At 40.7% G+C, this 24,514-nt stretch overlaps 1 protein-coding gene across 1 annotated transcript in view; it reads left to right on the top strand.

The window, feature by feature from the left end:
- Positions 1–24,514, top strand: part of LOC126095029 (uncharacterized) — a 183,881-nt gene that overhangs the window by 130,393 nt on the left and 28,974 nt on the right. The window contains exon 8 of the mRNA XM_049909690.1: positions 151–256. Within this exon, the coding sequence (XP_049765647.1) occupies positions 151–256 (106 nt within the window). The remainder of the gene's footprint in view (positions 1–150; positions 257–24,514) is intronic.

Raw genomic sequence — 24,514 nt, 5'->3', positions numbered from 1 at the left:
CATACAATGACTTGGTTTCAATATCAAGCCTATCAGCCAATAGATCTGTTCTCTCAACTGCAGATGATGTATGAATTATGAAGAAGAGTAAATGTACATATTCAGTTATGAAGAAGAGTAAATGTACATATTCAATTTTTTTGTTTTCAGGATCTCCAGGTGTATCAGACCAAAGAAGAAAAATAGATGACTTTTTGGTAGTTTTGAGCAAATCTTGCCTGCAGATTACGGAACTAGACATAAGGGGGTGTACTACGTAAGTCAGGCATTTCTTTTCACTCATTTTAACAACAAAAAAGTGCTCATTTATTTTGTGATTTGCCTTTTTGACAGACTGAGATGCCTGAGTGATTTTGTGTGTAGTGTGGAGAGCTAAGGCCAGATACACTTGTGTAATGTAGTGGAAGAAGCATGTTGAAACCCTAGCCCTGACAGTTTAATATAGGTTTCCCGAGGTTTCTCAAGTTATTGAATGCTAGGATGATATCCAAAATAAGTGAGTTTTTATTTTATTTTTGACAGAAGTGTGTGAGGGGGAGGGGGGGGGGGGAGGTGGTGGCTAATGGAGTGGAAGGAATTATTAAATAAAGCTTATTTTAAATTTAGTTTTAAATAGACTAATTGAGTATCTAGTGTTGTCCAGGTATTGTATGTATTCCAGTGTTCTATTATGAAAAGGAAAGTTACTACTCACCATATAGTGGAGATACTGAGTTGCAGATAGGCACAACAAAAAGACTGTCACAAACAAACTTTCAGCCAAAGAGACCTTTGTCGGATAAAGCTTGTTTGTGACAGTCCTTTTGTTGTGCCTCTCTGTGACTCAGCGTGTCCACTATATGGTGAGTGGTGTTTTTCCTTTTCATAATAGTGTTACATTCCAGCATGGATTTTCCATTGTTTGATTTCCAATCTTCTGTTACTCCATCTCCTCCTCCCCCCTCTCTCTGTCCATATCCTCCCCCCTCTCTCTGTCCATATCCTCCTCACCCCCTCCATCTGTCCATCTGCTCTCCATGTGTTCCTGTTCCCACTCTCCATTCATGTGCTGCTTCCCCCTCTGTCCATCTCATCTTCCTTCTGTAACCTCCTCCTTCCCTCTCTTGTCTCCTCCTCATCCTCTTTATCTTTTCCTTACCCCCTGTACCTCCTCCTCATCTCCTTATAAATCCATCACATTCTCCCCCGTCTCTTTGTCCATCTCCTCCTCTTCCCTTTCTTCTCCATATGCTCCTCTTCTTCTCACTATCTATTTCCTCTTCCTTGCCATTCTCTCGGTCTATTTCCTTCCGTCTGTCCATCTCCTCTTTGCCACATCTCCGTCCATTCCCTCCTCTCCCTTTCCCTTTCACTCTCACTCTCACTCTCCATCTCCTCCTCCTCCTCCTCCTCCTCCTCCTCCTCTCCTCTTCCCTTTGTCGGTCCATTTCACACTCCCCCAGTCTCTGTCCGTTTCCTTCTAGCCCCTCTCTGTTTGTCCATCTTCTCCTCCCCCTTCTTGCTCCACATCGTCACCCACACCCAAGTAGGAGGTTGCTGGTTCTTACCCCTACAGTATTTTGTTCCGGATAGTTTATAATATGTCTACCAAGTTTGGTTGAAACCAGTGCAGTGGTTTAGGAGGCACTTTTTATCCACGGCTTTGTCCACGCACACACTTGTCACATGTATTTAACATATTTCACTATATAGTGGAGATGCTGAGTCACAGATAGGCACAATAAAAATGTCAGAATATGAGCTTTCAGGCAACAAGGTATTTGTCGAAAATAGAACACACACACACACACACACACACACACACACACACGCACGCACGCAACTCGTACACACGTGACCACAGTCTCTGGCTTCAGCCACCAGATTTCACTCATACTTGTACACATATTTCACTGGTATCTCTAGCGAATTTCATCCTGCGGTTTCAGTTCCACACAGTTCAGGTACATCCAGTGGTATATGTGAGAACTATCTGCAACATGTCTCTTCAATACAGTTAGTAGTAAAGAAGTAATAAATTAAAACATTATTTCCAATATGGAAGTTTTACTGCATGAATCATGAAAATATAGTAAGCGATAAACTTTTTTCCATTGTTTTGAGTGGGGTGGTCAGTGAGAAAAAGTTTTGCAAAGTTTTGAAATTATGTATAAAGTTTGTTGCAAGTCAGTAAGTGATCTCATTCTCAGGTAATGGATGAATACACTCTGGGTATTTGTATGTCATGGTGTACACTTCTTTTTAACCCCCCCCCCTCCCCTCCCCTTTGGATAGATAGATGGTTTTTACCCCCACAAAGATTCTTTCCAGACTGTAAGTGAGATGTGTACCAAGTTCGATTGAAATCAGTCCAGTGGTTTAGGAGATTATGTGGAACATACACACATACATATATACAGTTGTGTAATATGTGTGGATACCATCTGAAAAGTAATAGTATATCCTTCATAAAAAGAAAATTATCAAAAAACTTGATGTGCCACCATCCTCATCTCCAGGGCAACTCAAAATCAGCAAATGTGAGTAAAGTAGATGACATTCTGCTCATTATAGTACCCTTTAAGGAGATGACAAAATTATTTAGTTGATAGTAAGACTCATAAAAAAGTGGATTGTATCATAAACTGCCATATCATTGTGCAAGCTGATCTCTTGTAGTTTAGTGCTTGCATTATGAAGATAAACGGATGGGTAGTTAGAGTATGAAACAACACATAGCTGTCAAGGCAATCTGCTATTCAATCACAGTTCATTACAACCACAAAAAAGATAATGCAATGTCCTGGGTGAATAGAAATAGTGGGAAGACTAAAGGTAACCATTCAGTTGTTGACCAGTCAACACCCGGCACTTAAATAAGACTGAAAACATTTCTGAGCTATCGGACAGTGTTTCTCTTCAGAGCTGCCACTGCTCAGTCCCTCGACTATACAGTGAATAGTCACCTTTACAATCACAAAAGAGTCATATATGTAAATGAACTGGTGGATAGCACCAGATGAGGATGTGTTCTAACAATGCTGATGTACATAAAGAAGTCACATTGTCAGCTAACAATTGACTGTGTACACAAACAAGTGCAACATATTGCATGTAAAAGGCAGTAAGACTGATTATTATTCAAGGTTCATTGAGGAAAAAACTGTAAGAAGATATGTTTCATGTACAAAGGCAGCACCTTACAAGTCTCTCATTTCACCTACACTTCGTCAATTACCCATTAGAGTGGAACATATAAGATTTTCTGTTATGTATAGATGTAGGAAGCTCAACATTGCAGATATTAGTGCACAGCAGAATTAATGAAGGAAAGCTGCACGTTTTGTTCCAGGTTTGTTTAGCCTACAGAGGAGGCAAACACATAAAACAAATTAGTTCGTTCTTAAACATGAGTGGTTCTTAATATTATGGTACTTTTTGCTGCAATTGGATCATGCTCAGTGCTCAGATACATAGGCAGGATATTCCATATGTTGATTATAAAAGCATCAAAAGAAGGATAGAATAATATACCAGGTGATTTATCTTCAGTTGGAATCCTGGCAGCATCACTGTGTTTGCTGGCAGTGGTCCCTGAGGATAAAGAGGGCATCAAATATGACAACAGTTTCTCCATTTCAACTCTCTCTGCTCCTTCAAATATGTTTCACTTTCACAAGTAATGCAGGTATATTGGCACTTTGCTTATGAAGTATAAACTTGATCTGTCTACATCATCGTCATGTAACATATCTAAATTGGCAACTAATGACTTTGGTGACCAACTTATGTAACTGGCACTGAAATTATCCACAATGACATGAAACACTTATTCACCATTTTTTGCTGTATGCATACAGCACTTCTGCATATGAAATGTCACCCCTTTATCTACCTTATTATTCTCTTCCAAACAGTACAGTGAAAAATCCAGGATGGAATAATGACAATCCACCATAGATCCATGCTCATTCTATCTGTGCCAATACAAAAAGTTACCTTATCCCTAGCCAGAACCCATCTCTTCCAAACAGTACAGTGAAAAATCCAGGATGGAATAATGACAATCCACCATGGATCCATGCTCATTCTATCTGTGCCAATACAAAAAGTTACCTTATCCCTAACCAGAACCCAGACCCACATACTATCTCTGCATTATTGCCTGGCTCTTGGAATAACACTGAATAGCCTTACCGTCAAATCACCCACCTCCAGCTGGAAACCCTCCTTCCACAGTGACCTTCACCCATTCAGATTCTGCCTGTCCATAGCCCTCACCAACATAGTCCTGCAAAATGATGTAAATCAGGCCAACAGCCCATACCTCCTTGTAACTCATACTCTCCATGTGGCTGATTACTGTGCCCCTGCTGAGAGAATCTCTGCTGTAGTGGACCAACATCTTTAGCCTGTTGTCCATAAACTAACCTCCTATCGCCAGTTTTCCACAGTTCCTTTTCCTTTACCACATGGCACCTCATCGCTGTTGATGCCACTTCCCTCTATACTAACATTCCTAATGCCCTTGGCCTTGCTGCAGTTTAATACTACCTTTCCCAATATTGACTCATTCCAAACCTACAACCTCCTTACTGGTCACCATGACCAATTCTATCCTCCCTCACAATTTATTCACCTTTGAATCCATAGCACAGCAATGGGAACACATATGGCACCATCCTATGCCAACCTGTTTGTGGGCCACCTAGAAGAATCCTTCCTCACCACCCAGCATCCCAAACTCCTCACCTGGTTCAGATTCATCGTGATATCTTTGCAATCTGGACCACAGGTGAGTACATCCTATCTACATTCCTGCAGAACCTCAACACATCATCTTCCATTTGCTTCACCTGGTTTTCTCAACCCAGTCAGCCGCCTTCCTTGATGTTGACCCCCACCTCAAAAATAGCTACATCAGTACCTCCGACTAAATCAAACCTACCAACCACCAGCAACACCTCCATTTTGAGAGCTACCACCCACTCATTCCATCCCAAGAATCCCTTCCATACAGCATACCCACTCGTGGACGTCAGATTTGTACTGATGAGCAGCCCTTCTCCAAATATACCACATGTCTCCCTGAGGCATTCACCAACTGAAATTACTCTCCCAACCTTGTACAGAAACTGATCTCCTGTGCATTGTCTCTCCGGTGACTTACCATCTCTCACATTCCCACAGACTGGCCAAAAAGGAGCATTTCCTTCATTACTCATTACCATCCAGGACTAGAGCAACAGAATTATATTCTCAGCCAGGGTTTCGACTACCACTTGCCACGCCCTGAAATGAGTAATATCCTACCACAATGGCATTCAGTGGTTCACTGAAACTACACGATATCCTTGTCTATCCCTACTCCAACCCTACTCCCAATCTGTTGCCTCATGGCTCATATCCCTGTAACAGATCTAGATGTAAGACCTGTCCCATACATCTTTTCACCACCACCACCACCACCACCACCACCACCACCTACTCCAGTCCAGTCACAAGCATCACCTATACCATCAAAGGCAGGGTTACCTTTGAAAGCAGTCATGTGCTCTACAAACTATGCTGCAACCACTGCGCTACATTCTATGTGGGCATGACAAGCAACAAGATGTCTGTCTGCATGAATGGCCACTGACAAATAGTGGCCAAGAGAGAGCTGGACCACCCAGTTGCTGAACATGCTACCCAACACAACATGTTTCACTTCAGTGACTGCTTCAGAACCTGTGCCATCTGGATCCTTCCTACCAACACTAGCTTTTCTGAACTGTGTAGGTGGGAATCCTCCCTGCAGTATATCCTATGTTCCTGTAACCCCACTAGCCTCAACATTTGCTAGTGCCTGTCCTTCACCCGCCTATCCCCTTCACTGCTCCCACTCCAGCACAGCACCACACAGCCTTCTATTCCACCAATGCCCGTACTGGTCTCTCCCTTTTTTTTCGTCCTCTTCGTCTCAACTTCCCCCCCCCCCCCCCCCCCCCCCCCCCCACACACACACACACACACTCTCACTTTCTCGACTGCACCTAGTAGCCCTACCCTGCTCCACCATACCCCACATGAATGCTCCTACAATCAGCACTACACCCCCCTCACCCATACCCTGCTATGCTTCGCCCTCCCCAGCCCAGCCTCCTCTTTATCCCCACCACACAGATTTTTTTTTCCCATCAACCGCAGTTGTTTGTGTGGCCAGAGACAGCAGTTTTTTTCATGTGTGTGTGTGTGTGTGTGTGTGTGTGTGTGTGTGTGTGTGTGTGTGTTTGCTGTGGTAGAAGAAGACATTCTGGTCGAAAGCTCCATGTATAGCAGTGTTTTTGTGTTCCTATCTGTGACTCAGCATTTCTTGTATATGGTGATTAATAATATGTTGACAGGTACTTTTGTTGCCATGTACCTCCAAAGTAATTTCCCTGTTCCTTACAGCACTGTATCACTATATGTGACTTTGCATTTGTTAATTGGTGTGTCTTTCATGACAGATGAACCTTGTGACAGTGTATCATTGGCAACAGCTTCTCCCAGTTGTAACAATGCCCTACTTTGTGTTGCCAAAAATCAAATTTTGTCAGATTCATACAGGAAATCTAACCCTAGGATCATGCATTAGCCTTCAAGTATGCTGGGCAAAACTTCATACTTTCCCAGAACTGTTTTGCTCCAACCTGAAAACTCAGTACCATTGAATATGGTGGCCATACATCATCACCTCATAAACTATATAGCATGTTTAACCGCCTCTTGTCCAAGAAGTGTGGTCTTACCTTAGAGGGGTGTGCCCCTGAGTTTTAAAAATAATCTGTGCTCTGTATACTCTGTTATACCAATTAAGCAACACTCTGCATCTCAATATGGCTTCATAGCATGGGAACTTACCGGAAACAACGTTCAGCAGAACAAAGATGTGAAGAAGAAAGTTGTCAGCAATGTTTAGAACATCACATACATGAATTGACAAGTGTGCTGAGGTTTATGCCTACAAACTGCTACTTTTGTACTGTCCTTTTCGGAATTAAGAAGATACTTTACATAATGACGGTGGTGCACTTTTTAGGAGGGTATAGGAAGCACTGAATTCAGAAAGAAATTCTTTGAAGTCAACATTGGATGCAGACGTAGAATATCTTGAGAACAGGTGTTGGGAGCTATTGAATGGTCTTGAAGTTCTTACTGTCTTGTGAGAGGAAGATTGTGACTTCAGGTCTGAAACAGGTGAAGTTACAACTGCTGCAGAGTGAATGTAGACTTAGGTTGCAACTTCCAGCTGGTTTTAGACCACTAGTTGAACACACAGTTATGTGCAGTGCACTCGCAATCGAGCAGAGAAAAGTCTATTACTATCTTGTCAAATGTTGAATCAATGCGGCCATCAATAATGCAGACATTCCAGCTCTATGTTTATTCATTTCTGGAGGTGCAAGGACTGGTAAAAGCTTGGTGCTCAGAGTGGTGCACAAATTGATACAAATTGCGTACAGGAAGAATAGATGGTGTTCTTGTCACTGCACCAAGTAGTGTTGCAGCTAAGAACATAAATGGAATGACTTGCCATTGTGTTTTTAGCATTTGAAATAACTATAAATGTCAAATCACTTGTTTACCATTGCTTGGTGAATGAGTAGAGAAAGAAGTTGCTAAATTCAGTGTTGAATATACACTCATGATTGATGAATGCTCAGTGGTTTCACACAAAACATTAGCTGTAATTGAGAGGCAACTCGGAGATGCCAAATGATGGCCAAGATTGTGGAGTTGGTGATTTAAACATTGTTCTCATTGGAGACCTGATTCAGTTGCAACATGTTGTCAGCTCATAGCTTTTCAAGCAGCCAAAGTCCTATGAGCATAATTTTAAACTGTGGCACCTCTTCAGTTTTCTGGAATTCCGTTGAAGTATGTTACCCCAAGATAATGTCTCATTGAATGGCTTAATTGACTTTGTGAAGGCAACTCAACTCTACTTTCAATGACATGGCTGTCCTCTACAACAGAGTTATATTTGAATTATTTATGAATAAAGGAGACGACTCACCGAGAAGCAGAAGTGCTGTGTTGTCAATAGGTATACAAACAGAAGGTACAGAGTCTTGCTATCTTTTGAAATGAACTTCCTTTCTCAAGTTTGTAGGAAAAACATACACACATACACTCAATCACATGCACACACCTGTCTCCCTACAGAGTGCTAAATCGGTTGGCAGTCAACTGAGCACAGTGTATCATCAAGCTTCTTCCTTATTAGTATGTTCAGTAAAGAAAGACAGCCACATTCTCCTTCATTTCCATCAGGAAAGCAATGATTTGATGGATGCTGTTAAGGTGGTCCAGAAACCCATTGAGTGTTTGTCTGCCATGCTCTTGTACCACAAAAGTATCATTGACATAGTAGAAAAAGTGCTTCAGTTTCAGGTGAGTGGTTTGAAAGACCACCACCTCAATGTGTCCCATGTAGAGATTTATGACAATATTCAGAGATTTGCAACTCCTCAGCCATTTCATCAGCTTGTTCATAACACTCTCCATAGTACAAGAAGTAGGTGGTTGCCACTTCAACAGCTTCAACAAGAAGTTTGAACTGCAGCACAGCCAATCAGTGGCAATCTACTATATGTAGCATGTCTGCCTGTTGCATGGAACAAAGTGCTACAGTAAACTGTGGCAGAGAGGAGAAAAAATAACTGTATAGTGATAATAGCAGCAGTTCTGTTCCCTTCCCATTCCTATGATTACTGACAGCACGAAGAACTGAGTCACTGCTGGAGTCACTGCTGGTCGTTATTAATCAGCTTCTTGTCAAAACCTGCACAACTGTCTATTGAAGAGTAACTACTGATAGCATTTAGGGTCTATTAGACTGACAAATTTTGTCAGTTTCCTGTGTTGCCTGTTACTGTTATGGAATAAGCAACAACCAATATAGGAATTTTTTTTCTTTCAACAACATTTCCTTTTCCATGGTGTGTAATTTAAATGTTCTGCAAAGTGCACGTGTGTCACGAGGCTTGCAACCAGCAAGCTAGCACAGATACAACAGATGACGAGCTTCCTGATGTGAGAATACATTCTGTAGGCTACCTAGACCTCTGAAGCTTCCTAATCGGCAATGCATATCACTATGCCATATCTTATACAACAAGTATTCAAAATTTAATTATCACATTAAAAAAATATACAGATAGCTTTACCATACATGCAACCACAGTACAGTGAGAAGATATCTCCGGAGAGGCCAACCGGCCCTTCATTCCTGAAGACTGGCAGCAGCAGTAATTTCACGAGTAACGGTCTCGATGATTGACTCATCTTGCTTTCCAATATGGCCTTGCTGTGTTGGTACTGAGAATGGCTGAAAACAAGGGAGAGCCACAGCCATTATTTTTTCCTGAGGGCAAGACAAGTTAGATAACTTAAAAAGGGAAATGGATGGATTGAAGTTAGACTTAGTGGGAATTAGCAAAGTGTAGTCGTAGGAAGAACAGGACTTCCGGTCAGACTAGTACAGGGTGATCAACACTAAATCAAACAGTGGTAATTCAGGAGTGGACCTTATAATGAGTAAGAGAACAGAAATGTTGGTGAGGTGCTATGAACAGCATAGCAAACGTTATTGTAACCAAGATAAAGACATGAGGCCAACGCCCACCACAGTAATACAAGTTTGTGCATACTAGCTTTGCAGATTGAAAGAATGTACAGGGAATCCCAGAAATGTTGTAACAAATTTCAAAGGGTTGTAGAAGATGTCTCGAGGAACAGATCAAAGGTAGGGACCAGTGTCTGGAAATGTCATCCAATGATGCTTCATACCATCGACTTTTACAGGCACTGGCACCTACCGGAACAGATCAAAGGTAGGAACCAGTGTCTGGAAATGTCATCCAATGATGCTTCATACCATCGACTTTTACAGGCACTGGCACCTACCACAAGGCCAACATTTGGCAGCAGATGTGACTGTGTGCATTGACGGATTGTAGATGGAACATATGGAAATGTTGTTTTTTATTTAGTGATCGTGGCTGATGCTCTGATTGTTGCCAGCATCATATTTAAAGTACCAGGGAAGCAGGTTGCTAGCCTTACTTGCCCCGAGTCCCATTGGGTTTTACCCCTAACGGCTGAGGGACTAACCGGTGGATTTGGTAGTCTTTGCCATATGAGCACAAAGGTGACCACGACTCAGAATATGTCCAAGATGCCCAGCCTAATTCCAAAGTAACTGGTATCCCGACTGTCGGGACCACTTACTTGGCCACTCATACTTTTGCAAGCAATTAAAGGTCTTTACATGGATAGTCAGGCAGCAGTTAGAGTTGATGGTAAATTGAGTTCATGGTTCAGAGTAGTTTCAGGGGTAAGACAAGGCTGCAACCTGTCTCCACTGTTGTTCATATTATTTATGGATCATATGTTGAAAACAGTAGACTGGCTGGGTGAGATTAAGATATGTGAACACAAAATAAGCAGTCTTGCATATGCGGATGACCTAGTTGTGATGGCAGATTCGATTGAAAGTTTGCAAAGTAATATTTCAGAGCTAGATCAGAAATGTAAGGACTATGGTATGAAGATTAGCATCTCCAAAACGAAAGTAATGTCAGTGGGAAAGAAATATAAACGGATTGACTGCCAAATAGGAGGAACAAAGTTAGAACAGGTGGACGGTTTCAATTACTTAGGATGCATATTCTCACAGGATGGCAACATAGTGAAAGAACTGGAAGCGAGGTGTAGCAAAGCTAATGCAGTGAGCGCTCAGCTACGATCTACTCTCTTCTGCAAGAAGGAAGTCAGTACCAAGACTAAGTTATCTGTGCACCGTTCAATCTTTCGACCAACTTTGTTGTATGGGAGCAAAAGCTGGGTGGATTCAGGTTACCTTATCAACAAGATTGAGGTTATGGATATGAAAGTAGCTAGGATGATTGCAGGTACTAGTAGATGGGAACAATGGCAGGAGAGTGTCCACAATGAGGAAATCAAAGAAAAACTGGGAATGAACTCTATAGATGTAGCAGTCATGGCGAACAGGCTTAGATGGTGGGGTCATGTTACACGCATGGGAGAAGCAAGGTTACCCAAGAGACTCATGGATTCAGCAGTAGAGGGTAGGAGGAGTCGGGGCAGACCGAGGAGAAGGTACCTGGATTCGGTTAAGAATGATTTTGAAGTAATAGGTTTAACATCAGAAGAGGCACCAATGTTAGCACTGAATAGGGGATCATGGAGGAACTGTATAAGGGGGGCTATGCTCCAGACTGAACGCTGAAAGGCATAATCAGTCTTAGATGATGATGATGATGATGATGATGATGATGATGATGATGATCGTGGCTGATTGGCGCAACCACCAGTGAAAAAGATGAAGGTAGCTGCCTCAGAGACAAGGATTCCAGGAGAAAAATAAACTGCAGATAGAAACCCTTGTCTGAAACCATCAGCCACCGAGGAAACAGGCCATCAGATTCATAAGAAACAAGGTTTCTCTATACAGCAGCTAGCTCTGTCTTCAACACCGGAAATTGTGGCAATCAGGCATGATCAATGAATAATAAAGAAGATTGCAAAAATATAATGTAATTGAATAGACAGAAGAAGATCTACTCACCAAGTGGCGGCAGGAGAACACACACCTATAAAGATTAAGGAAATTTTCAAGCTTTCAGAGCCAGTGGCTCCTTCTTCTGGCACAAGGGTTGAAGAGGAAGGAGGAGGGATGAAGGAAAAGGACTGGTGAGGTTTAGAAAATAGGGAGATTTTGGAAAAGTTGCCCAGAAGCCCAGGGCAGGGAAGACTTACTGCACAGGATGAGAAGGAAAGACTGATTGTAGTGGACTGCACTGGACGACATTTAAAAATGTGAAAGCTTAGAGGTGGAACATAGGGTAGTAAGTAACACAGAGAATACTGGCAAAACATTGTGCAGGTGTTAATAAGAGCAGAAAGTCAAGTGCATTGTGTGTAATAGAGATGGGAGGGGTAATAGTCAGGCCAGAAAACTAAAAGGGAGGGAAGAAAGAAATAGTTACTGAGAAGAAATGCTGCATCTGAAGACATACTTTGCCTCAAATGCCAAGGGTATATGCAAGGGAATGTTTGACATAGAAAGGATGGCAACTATCAGAATGTAAATACTGTTGTTTGTTGATAGGTTTAACACAAACAGAAATGTGCAGCTAGCCCTCAGTGAGGATGAAGTCAACATCAAGGAAAGTAGCATGGGATTTCGAATATGGTCATGTGAAATTCAATTGGGAGTGTGTATTTAGGGATTCCAAAAATTTTAACAGATCAGCTTCACCATTAGTCCTAGATCGACTGAAATCCGTGCCCATCCCACGTCTTGCTTGTCTACACTGATGCCACCTCCCTCCACACTAACATCCCCCATGTAGATGGTCTGTCGGCTGCTGGACATTGCCTCAACCAGTACCCATCTGATTCCATGCCTGTAATATCCTTCCTGCTTACTTTAATACTTTATACTTACCAACATTTGCTTGGGGTAATGTTCAGCAGCAGACCAACCTTATATATAAGGGATGTACGTATAGAGAGCGTGGTATCAATGTTCACAAGCAAGGTGTGTGATGGGAATAGAATGGACACGTGCCAGATGATCTAGGGCTCACGGCGAGGCTGACCTTAAGATTTTTGTAATCTCTAAATACACTCTCCCAGTTATATTTCACATGGTCCTGCTCTGAATCCCATGCAACATTCCTTGATGTTGACCTTATCCTCTCCTAGGGACAGTTACACACTTACGTTCACATGAAACCCACCAACTGTTGAATCCTGCCTAGCTGTCAAAGATGTTGAATCCTGCCTAGCTGTCAAAGATGGGGCATCTAGGAATCCTGCTTCTCGGATTGCTAGACAACAGTTCAAGCAAATCATATTAATGAGTTTTATTATGAAAAGTACATGACAATACTTAACTTTGTGTTAAATAGAGGTGTCGCAAGCAAAGGGCACAGACAAAATAAACAATGCTCTTTAGTATACACAATTATTAAGTCACTGGTCTTGAAGTGCCTAATCTTGATGCTGGTGTAGAAGTGTGTGATGACCATTCAGCATGGTGCTTATGTCCTCTTCCCATAGAAGCCGCTGCCATTGTGTTGTCATCCTGGAGAGAGGTCGGTCAGTGCACAATTGGCTGACGTCTACTTCACAGCCCTATCTGCTCTCTCATTTTCGACTGGCATGCTATGCTGGTGCTTGACTTTAGGCCATAACACTAACAAACTACAGTATTTACATTTTGACAGTTCTCCACTCTTTGAATGTCAGACATTCCCTTCCATACAGCCTTGGCATTTGAGACAAACACTTTTGTTCAGATGTAGACACTTTAAAGCAATTTACCACCATTTGCACCTGAGCCTTCACTGGACATAATTTCCACATCAATCTAGTTCAAAAGCAGATTTTCCGGACCATCACATCCAACCCTGGCACTATTTATCCCTTGAAAAAACAGCTTTGGGGTACACCTCATGTCACTCAGTATTATCCTGGTCTTGAATGAGTTAATCAGATACTTTGAGAAGGATAAGACTTCCTAAAATCATGCCCTGAAATGATATACATCCTACTCGACATTTTGCCCACCACACCCTTTCATTGCCCTCCCAATCTTAGCAATACGTGTTCTGGTCAGGTCCTATACTCCCTCTGCACACATTTCTGTACCCTATGGTCTCTACCCTTTTGACTGCCCCGGTGTAAGACTTGCCTTGTGCACCTTCCTATCACCACCTATACCAGCTCTATAACTGATAAAACATATACTATCAAAGGGAGAGCCGCCTATGAAATCACATGTCATATACCAGCTGTTAAGTAAACACTGTTCGGCCTTTTACATTGATATGACTAGAACCAAGTTATCAGTGAGGATGAATGGACTTAGATACAGGGTGTACACTGCCAACGCAAAATGTCCTGTTGCAAAGCATGCTCTACAACCTTGTTGCCTGTTTCATCACGTGTTCCATTTGGTTCTCCCCCAGCCGTTAGCTTGTCAGACCTCCACAGGTGAGAATTGGCGCTACAACATGTCCTTGCTTCGCGTTAGATTTGTTGCTCTCGGCATTTCTTCCTTTCTTCCTCCCTTTTAGTTTTCTGTATTTTTTATTTTCTGGCCTGTTTGTTGCCCTCTACCTCTACCACATACAATGCACTTAGCTTTCCACTCTTATTAAATGCTGTACAATGTTTTGTCAGTAACCTCTGTCTTGCTTATTATTCTGTCTTCCATCTCTAAGCTTTCAGGTTTTCAAATCTCATCCAGTGCAGTCCCCAACAATCAGTTTTTCCTTCTCATCCTGTCTAGTAAGCCATCCGTGACTCAGAGTTCTGGGTTCTGGAGAAATCTAAGTGTGCGCAAGGCAACAGTGACCCTATGAGTTGTCTTAGAAGATAGGTCAGAAAAAAACAAAAACCGACATTTATAGTTTTTGTAGATTAACAGTGTGAATTAGAGTACACTCCTTGAAAATTTGCAGGGATAAAATACAGGGAGAAAGAAAACTATTTACAATTTGGACAGATATCAGATTGCAAATATGAAAGACATGAAAAGAAAGTCAAAGTTGAGAAGGATATGAGACAGGGCTGTACTCTTATCTTCAACATTATTCAATGTGTGAAGGATACTAAGGAGAATTTAGCAAAGGAAATTAAAGTTCAGGGAGAAGAAGTAAAATCTTTAAGGTTTATGGGTGACATTGCAATTCCATCAGGGATGGCAAAGAGCTCAGAAGAGCAGCTGAACAGAATCAATAGTCTGATGAAGAGAGATTATGAGATGAACATCAGTAAAAGTAAAACAAGGATAATGAAATGTAATCAAATTAAATCAGGTGGCAATGAGGGACTTTAGGAGCAGGTAAATCTTGTTATTTGGGTAGCAAAATAACTGACAGTGGCCAAAGTAGTGAGGATATAAAAAGCAGATAGGCTATAGCAAAAAAAGCATTTCTGAAGAAGAGAAATTTGTTAACAATGAATACAAATTTCAATGTTAGGAACTCTTTTCTGAAGGTATTTGTCTAGTGTAGCCTTGTGGAGCTTGGATGACATGCAGTTCAGACAAAATGAGAATAGAAGCTTTTGAAATGTGGTGCTGTAGAAGACTGCTAAAGATTAAATGGTTAGACCAAGTATCAAATGATGAGGTACTGGGCTGGATTGGGGAGAAAAGAATTTTGTGGCACAACTTCCTAACAGAAAGGATTGGTTGATAGGACTTGTCCTGAGACACCAAGGAATTGGCAATTTGGTAATGAAGAGAAGTGTTCTATGTAAATTGAAGGTGGAGGGGAGGAAGTGAGAGGAAAGGAAAGGGATTATTGATGTCAGATGCATTGGGAGTTCGCATGGAATCAGTGTCGATGAATGAAAATATGTGCCGGACCTGGACTTGAACCCAGGGTCTCCTGCTTACTATCAATTCACCTTTGCGGGCAATGAATCCACCTTCTTAAGTGCGGATGCACGATTACATCTGACCTCCTTTGGGAATCTCAAAGTAGCGAGCATGGAGGACACGGTCAAGGATTGCGGATAGGTGGTGCTAGGTCGGAGTGTGGGTCGGCTTGTTGAGATAGCCCATGCAGTTGTGATAAACAGTATATCCGGGTGGTGCAGAGGTTAGCACAGCTGCTTAGTAAGCTGGAGATCCTGGGTTCGAGACCCCGTCCAGCACACACATATATTCGGCATTGCTGATTCCACATACAGTACCGATGCAACTAACATCAATAATCCCTTCCCTTTCCTTTCTTCTCCATCCACCTTCAGTTTACATGTAGCGGACCACAGCTGTGGATTCCACTTGGTGTCTGTTGTTTTGGACATGCCCAAAACAACAGACACCATGCATTCATATAATAGAAGGGAAGGTTGATGGATAAGAATTGTAGTCATAGATGAAGGCTTGAATACAGTAAGTGGGTTCAAATAGATGTAGACTGCAGAAGTTACTCATAGATGCAGAGACTTGCAAGTGTCTTTGGACTGAGGATAGCAATAACAAAAATGAAACAACATTAGTTGATGCCTCAGAATGTGGACACTGTAATGATCCATAGGCTGGAGTTTAAAGCAAAGGTTTATTTCCTTCTCGAATCAATTCCTTGAAATTTTGCTAAAGTTTTGTTTATGCATGCACAGTACGAGATCCTCACTATTCATGAATAATGCACATCACACAAAACCACTAGAAGTTCTCACCCCTCCTTAAGTGGCTTACAAGTTACCAGTTTATGTGATACTTCTTATTTAATAGTTATCACCATCCTCTTGGAGGCATTGTCCATTCTGTTGGATGATTTCTGCTTATTAAGTAACTCAATTTACTTCTGAAATTTGACAGGTATATTTACGTTGTGACTGGTGGCTTAGTTTATCATTTAGTTTCCTAGTTACTGAGAGTGTAACTTTGGTATAAACCTGCGCTTAGGTGTTGGAAAAGTATAACAACTGAAATCTATCTTGTGGAACATTTTGAAGTGGTAGTACTAATTAAAAAATTTTGTGCTTATTTTCTAGTTGTGATGTTAACAGTTTGAAATAAGTAAAAGCAGAAGCCAGTCTCTTGCCCTGGACTAGCTCTTCTGGCATAGGGATGAGCATTAGTGGTTTGCCTGCAGTCCAGCTAGAACAATAATATGTTAGTGAAAATCTTTATTTTTAAATTTTTAACGAAGTGCTTACCAATAGGGGTTGAGAAACTTGCTACTTTCTCAAATAAGCATAACACATAATGTTCAAAATTGAAATAAGAGATAAATTCAAGCTGAGGAATGTAAGAAAAGATGGATTCTTACTTACTGTAAAGATGGCATATTAAGTTGCAGATACGCACAGCTAAAAGACACTTGCACAAAGTTTTTGGCCACAGCCTTCATCAGCAAAATAGAAACATACACCATGCATTCTAGCCTGAGTTGCTGAACTTTGCAGTCATGTGTGTGCGAGGTGTGCTTGTTTGTGTGGATGAATGGTGTGTGTGTTTCACTTTTGCTGATGAAGGATATGGCCGAAACTTTTTGTTTAAGTGTCTTTTAATTGGGCCTGTCTGCAACTTAACCTGTCATTATTATGCTAAGTAGCAATCTATCTTTTCCTATGTTGTTAATATTCCTACCTGGAGTTTCCATTGGAGAAATTCCAGCTCTTTTGAAGTCAATGAAGAGAGGGAAGATACTACCATGGCAGCTCCGCTGATTTTGCCATTGCCATTTTCTACAGTTTGATTTAAAAAGCAGTTATTGAAAAGAGCACCCTGCACCAAGGTGAGCAATTATATGAATAACACATTCGATATGCTGAGCTACACGACTTCTCGAAACATCACCAATCCCAATGGTGTAGATAGGCCGTTGACCAGTCTTCTTGTACATACTAATTATAAGATTTGCAGACATCTTGGGTTACAAAGTACATTAGTACTTAGTCACTACACATACAAAATTTTTTAATCTGTATTTTACCCAATCCCTCCCTCACCAGTCCTTTAAACAAAACCTGTTACAATACATCCAAGACAAATATTTGACTCAGATTATGACAAAGCAGATGGATTATTTCCATCTTTTGTTTTTTCCTGCTCCCAAAAGTAACCAGATTCTTTTGCTAAATTCCATCACATTTCCAATGTACTTACCTGTTAACATATAGCACTTACTGAAAAGTCTCAAAATCATATTTAGATTTAATTTCACTTAGATTTATTCTTCAGATTCTCATTACAAGCAGTTTGATTCCATTTGTATAATTAATTTTCATTGGGTAATTGTTAATAAAAGTTACAATCAATTAAAGTTAGGACTATAGTTTGTCACCTGCAAAAACACGAGCTCATTCTAATATTTGTGAAGGATGACCTACACCGTTTGAAAGATAAACATTCTAACTTTCCTGTAAAGTATTTTAATTATCTGAAACTAATTATCTTATGCAACAGTTAACATCAAAGTTCTGGACCAATATCAATTTCCATCACAGATTTTGTAATAACTGAAGTTAGATTTCAGATTTTGACTAATTCCTTTTGTTGCTTCAATTTGTTCCATACAAGAAGACACTCAGCATTGAGTGATTGACTCACTAATTAATAATTCCATGTAATTAATTTTAATTTTCAGTATGATTCTTATTTGTGTAAACACGGGATTCACTTTGCAGAAGAAAAATAATGTTCTTGTATTTTTACAAATTTGTAGCCTGAAACATTTCCTATAGTCAAAAACTCTATTACGTTCTTTTATTTAATCAAAAGCAATAAAGTACAACCTATCCATTTTTCAAAATAATAATTTGTTCTCATGCCTGTCTATAAGTAGTTGGAAATCACCCAGAACAGTCAGTCCACGGGTTGAAAGTAAATGTGTAATGTCTATGTTGGACAGATGCTCATTGTTGGCATAAGTAAAAATGTATGGCAACTGCGAACCTCAAGAACTTTAATGTGTAAAAGCTTTCACATGATTGCAGTACTTATATGAGGTTCATTCAAATGAAACTTGGTCAGTGCGTCTACCTTTGCCTTACATGTAAGGTGACACCACGTAACTGCGGGTATGATGGCGCCATCTATTGGTAGAGAGACTGACAAATGCACACCATTTGATGTTGCGTAGGACCAGTGTGGTTTCACGCCAAAGAGAAGGTGGTCACACAAGTTATCGTCCACTACCGAACATGCAGGCGAATAAGCAGGAACAACATGGAGTGATTAGATTTTTGGCAGCGGAGGGAGTTGGAGGCCATGAAATGTATCGACAGATGAAGGCTGTGTATGGTGAGTATAGTCTGAGTTGTTCAAGTGTTGTGGAATGATGCAAACAATTTCTTGAAGGGCGCAAGTCACTGGAAGACAATGCTCATCCTGGACAGGCTCAATGTGTTATCACATTGGAAATGGTTGAGGAAATGAATGCTTTAGTGTTGGACAACAGCAGAATCACCATGGATGAGATCCATTGGTTACTGGGTATTTTTGGCCACACTATAATGCATCATCACTTGAACTTTCGAAAAATCTGTGCACAGTGGGTTTCCCACCAACTGAACGCTGAACAGCGCAATACTCGAATGGCGCTGTCTTTGAGTCATTTGCAACATTATCATGAGGAGGAATACAGCTTTCTGTCGCGTATTGTCACATGTGACGAAGCATGGTGTCATGATTTGGAACTGGAAAGCAAGCATCAGAGCAAGAAGTGAAAACATTCGACTTCACCAGCTCCAAAGAAATCAGAGGCCGTGCACACCGGTTCTGGTAAGGTCATGATGTCCTTTTTTGGCCACAAGGGGCCAATGCTTGCTGAGTTCCTGGAATGGTGAACCATTGTCAATACCCAGCGTTATGAAGCCACTTTACAGAACCTTAGACGAGCCATCAAGTTGAAACGCTGAGGCATGTTGTCCAATGGTGTTATCCTCCTGCTTGATAATGCCCACCCACACACGGCCAATGCGGTGAAATGACATTGCAGCAGTTTCGGTGGGAAATGCTGGAACATCCACCGTATAGTCCTGGCCTTTCACCGTGTGACTTTCATGTGTTTAGACCTTTAAAACAAGCTATTTGTTGACATTGATTCGCAATGGATGATGAAGTGTGTGATTGGGTCCAGGCGTGGATCTGGCAGCAGCCTACTAGCTTCTTCAAGGATGGAATCGCCACCCAGTGTCACAGTGGGATAAATGCGTTAACAGTTTTGGTGATTATTTTTGAGTATGTGTACTGCGTATGTGATTATTTTTGAGTATATATACTGTGCATAACTACGTTTTGAGTTAATAAAATCATTACTGTTACTTTACACTAGTGACTGGTTTCATTTGAATGCCCCTTATAATTAATGAACATTGTGGTTGCCTTGTGTTGTGATTAACAAGTACTGTAAAAGGCTGTTATCATCAGAGTGAGCGACTGTTGGACATGATGATGGTAATGATGAACCAACTTAATATGAGCTATTGCTCTGTGATTATATCCAATGAATCACTAAAGGACTGTGCTAAATGTGCATTATTTAGTTTCTTGCCCTGTAAACTTGTGCCAATGATTGATTGTAGTAAAAAGTCGTCACCATAATTAATAACTGAACTTTTCATGGAATAAAGTGTCACTGTTATTGTCAACTAAACTGTTGGTATCATGTACATTTTTAATGCCACCATTCCACACTTATGTGGAGTTCCAGCTTTGAGGTGATCAAGATTGGTGCTGCTGAGGACAAGGCTATAAAATCCAGGTCATTTCTGTTGCTAGATCATTTCAGACACACTAAGGAAGTGGCACATTACAGGACTAAATGTCAGCTGGGAATTAAGCATGAGGGACAAAATTCCTTGTATATACTTACTTGAGGATGTGAAACCTATAAAAAATCTGTTAAGTAAATTAATGTGTTGTCTCACTTCACTAAGGGATAAATCGGAATCATTCATAATGTCTTGATACATCACCACTTCTCAGCATGACTAGGGGAAAGCATATTGCAAGAAATGGTTAGACCGTTGTCTAGAATTTGTTTGCAGAATGGGTATTTTATCCACCAATGGTGCGTACACTATCCAGTAAATAAAAAAAAAAAATTCTTGGTGAACTCAAATGACACCTGGACTGTAACACAGGAAAGCTTTTAGCAAATGGGAGGGGGGAGAGGTGTGGGGGGGGGGGGGGGGTTTTGCATGAGACATGCCTGGAACACACAGTAGGTGAGGGTCCAAGAAGCATGCTTGTCTCGCACACACTGTTGTTTGACAGGTCATTACAAAATACAAAGAACTCCAACAATGCTATATGTTACAAAAAGAAAAATCATGCGAAAAGAAAGTAGTAGTCCTGTGGAAGCAAATTTTTCTGTGGTGTTCATATAACTCCAGAATGAGTTCCATTTGTACATTACCCATCGAAAAAGTTCTGAGACTGTTTTTATTCCTGGTGTATAAGCGATGTCGGTGTAATAATTGTGGCATCTACGTACATATTTACTCTGCAACCCACCAGTATCACTACTGTTCATTTTCTTTCCTGTTCCACTCCCAAATAGAGTGAGGGAGAAAGAGACACCTCCATACGAGCCCTAATTTCTCTTGTTTATGTGGCCCTTTTGCAGAATGTACATTGGTGGCGGTAGAATAATTCTGCAGTCAGCTTCAAGTTGCTTGTTCTCTAAATTATCTCAATAGTGTTCCTCAAAAAGAATGTCGCCTTGCCTCCAGGGATTTCCATTTGAGTTCTTGAAGCATCTCCATAATACTTGCATGTTGATGAAACCTACTGGTAACAAATCTAGCAGCCCATCTCTGAACTTTTGTGGTGTCTTCCTTCAATCCAACCCAGTTGGGGTCTCAAACACTCAAGCAGTACTCAACAGTGGGTCACACTGGTAGTCTGTATGTGGTTTCTTTTACAGATGAACCACACGTTCCTCTAATTCTCCTAATAAAATGAAGTTACCATTCTCCTTCCGTACTGTTGTCCTTGCATGCTCATTCTGTTTCATATCGCTTTGCAACATTATGCCCAGATATTTAAACAACATGACTGTGTCAAGCAGGACACTACTAATGCTGTATCTGAACATTAACCAGTTTGTTTTTTTATAGTCATCTGCATTAACTTACATTTTTCCTCATTCAGAGAAAGCTGCTATTCATCAAACTAATCAGAAATTTTGTATAAGTCATCTTGTATCCTTCTATAGTCACTCAATGAAGACATCTTCATATACACCACATTGTCATCAGCAAACATCTGCAGATTGCTGGTCAGCTTTTCTGCTAGAACGTTTATGTGTATAGAGAATAAGAATGGTCCTATTGTACTTTTCTAGGACACTCATGATGATACTCTTGTCTCTGATGGATGCTGGCTGCTCAAGGACAATGCACTGGATTCTGTTACTTAAGAAGTCTTCGTCCCACTCACATATCTGTGAACCTATTCCATATGCTCGTACGTTCGTTAACAGTCTGCACCAGGGCACCGTGTTGAATGCTTTCCGGAAAAATAGGAATATAGAATGAGCTTATTGTCCTTCATCCATGGTTTGCAGGATATCATGAGAAGAGGGCAAACTGAGTTTCGCATGACCGATGCTTTCTAAAACCATGCTGATTTGTTGGCAGAAACTTTACCATCTCAACAAAATCTATTATATTTGAGTTGAGAATATATTACAGTGTTCTGCAGCAAACAGATACTAAGGATATTAGTCTGTGTTTTTACAGGTCCATTCTTTTACACATCTTATACAAAGGAGTCTCCTGTGCTTTTTTCCACTTGCTTGGAAATTTGTGCTGGGAGAGAGATCCACAATAAATGCGAGATAAATAAGGGGAAAATACTGTAGATTACTCTCTGCAAAACTGCTCTGAGATACCATCTGGACCTCTTTCAGTTGCTTCTCTGTGCTAGGGATGCCTACCACTATGTCCTCCATATGGGAGGCTGTGTAAGGCTCAAACAAGTGAATGTTTGTGTAATTCTCCTGCGTGAATGATCATCTGCGTGAATGATGAAAATTTGGTTATAATAGAAGGAATCATTCCACGAAGGAAAAATATATCTAAAAACAAAGATGATGTGACTTACCAAATGAAAGTGCTGGCAGGTCGACAGACACACAAACGAACACAAACATACATGTGTATGTTTGTGTTCGTTTGTGTGTCTGTCGACCTGCCAGCACTTTCATTTGGTAAGTCACATCATCTTTGTTTTTAGATATAATGATGAAAATTTAGTACTTCAGATTTTCTTTTGCTGTCTTCTTTTACACATATCAGACTGGTCAGCAAATGACTAGATAGAAATCTTCGACTTGCTTAGCGATTTTACATAGGACCACAATTTCGTTGGGTATTCAGCAAGATCTTTTGCTGAGGCTTGATGGTGGTGTTGTTATATGCTCCACACATTGATCTTTTTACAGAGGTGCAAATTTATAATAACCTTTGCCTGCCAATGTTTGCACATTCTTTTTTTAACCAAGAGTGGAACAATCTCTGTTTCCTTGGCATTTTCCAAATTTATTAAACTGTGGAGGGTTTCCTTCATCCTTAATCCACTTACTTGGTGCATAAATCTCCAGAGGTTGATTTACAATCAGTTTAAACTTTGTCCAAAATTTCATTACTTACTTCATACTGGAACTAAATGATCTCCATGCATTGTCTAAGAGGAACACTGTCAATTGTTAATCTGCTTTTTCTAGTATAAATACTCTCCTTGCCTTCTTGTTGAGTTTATCACCTTTAGTAACCATCATCGCTATAATGACATTATTGTAACTAATACCTATGTCCATACTGAAACTGTCAATAATGTTTGTCCTGTTTCTAGCTGCAAGGTCTAAAATACCTCCATTGCTTGTGGAGTGTCAACCTAGGTACTCAAGACAGTTTTTGGAAAATGTGTTCAAAAGTATTCCATAAGGCCACCTATCAGTATCACCTGCAATGAATCCATAGATGCCCCAGCTGATACTCAATAGGTTAAAGTCATCTCCAACTAATATTGCATGATCTGGATATTTCCACACCCCTGAGCATAGACTTTGTTTCATTGTTTCTAAAACACTGTCACAGCTTGATCAGGTGACCAGTAAAAACACCCGATAATTAATTTGAGTTCACCTAGATCCTACACTTGTCCACATAACATCATATATTAACAAAAATAACCAATTTTTGAAAATTTATAATGTAACTGGACAGATAAAATATCTACTCACCAAGCAGCGGCAGAAGAACACATGTATAAAAAGCTATTGAAATATGCTAGCTTTTGGAGTCAGTGCCTCCTTCCTCTGGCAGAAGGGTTGAAGGAGAAAGAAGAAGAGTGAAGGAAAAGGTGTGGTGAAGTTTAGGACATGGGAAGAGTTTGGGAACATCAACCAGAATCCCAGGTCAGGGGAGATTTACCTAATGGAATGAGTAGGAGAAACTGATTGTTGGGAGTGCACTGGACAAGATTTGGAAACCTGACCCAAAGCATGCAAATTTCAGTATCTTTTTATATGTGTGTTCTTCTGCTGCTTCCAGATAACTTCACAGTCAGTGACAATTTCAATCTCTTAATGTAAATGGATAGATAAAAAATCTACTCACCAAGTGGAGGCAGGAGAAGACACACACAGAAAGGTTCAATTTTTACAAGCTTTCTCACGACCGAGCGTGAGTCGTGCTTCGGTAGCTCAGATGGTAGAGCACTTGCCCGCGAAAGGCAAAGGTCCCGAGTTCAAGTCTCGGTCGGGCACACAGTTTTAATCTGCCAGGAAGTTTCATATCAGCACACACTCCGCTGCAGAGTGAAAATCTCATTCTGGTACCAATAAATTGTGGTCAGAGTCCACTTAAACCCCTGGAAATGTCTTGCAATTCAAAATCTACTTCCAAAATCTCTGTTTTAGCTCTTATGTAATTAATCTCAAATGTTCCAATATCTCCAGTTCTCTTTCACATATACAACTTTCATGCTTCTTAAACCAAGTGT

The sequence above is a fragment of the Schistocerca cancellata genome, chromosome 8 (genome assembly GCF_023864275.1).
Source record: "Schistocerca cancellata isolate TAMUIC-IGC-003103 chromosome 8, iqSchCanc2.1, whole genome shotgun sequence".
NCBI lineage: Eukaryota > Metazoa > Arthropoda > Insecta > Orthoptera > Acrididae > Schistocerca > Schistocerca cancellata.
This window is presented reverse-complemented; position numbering and strand designations above follow the sequence as displayed.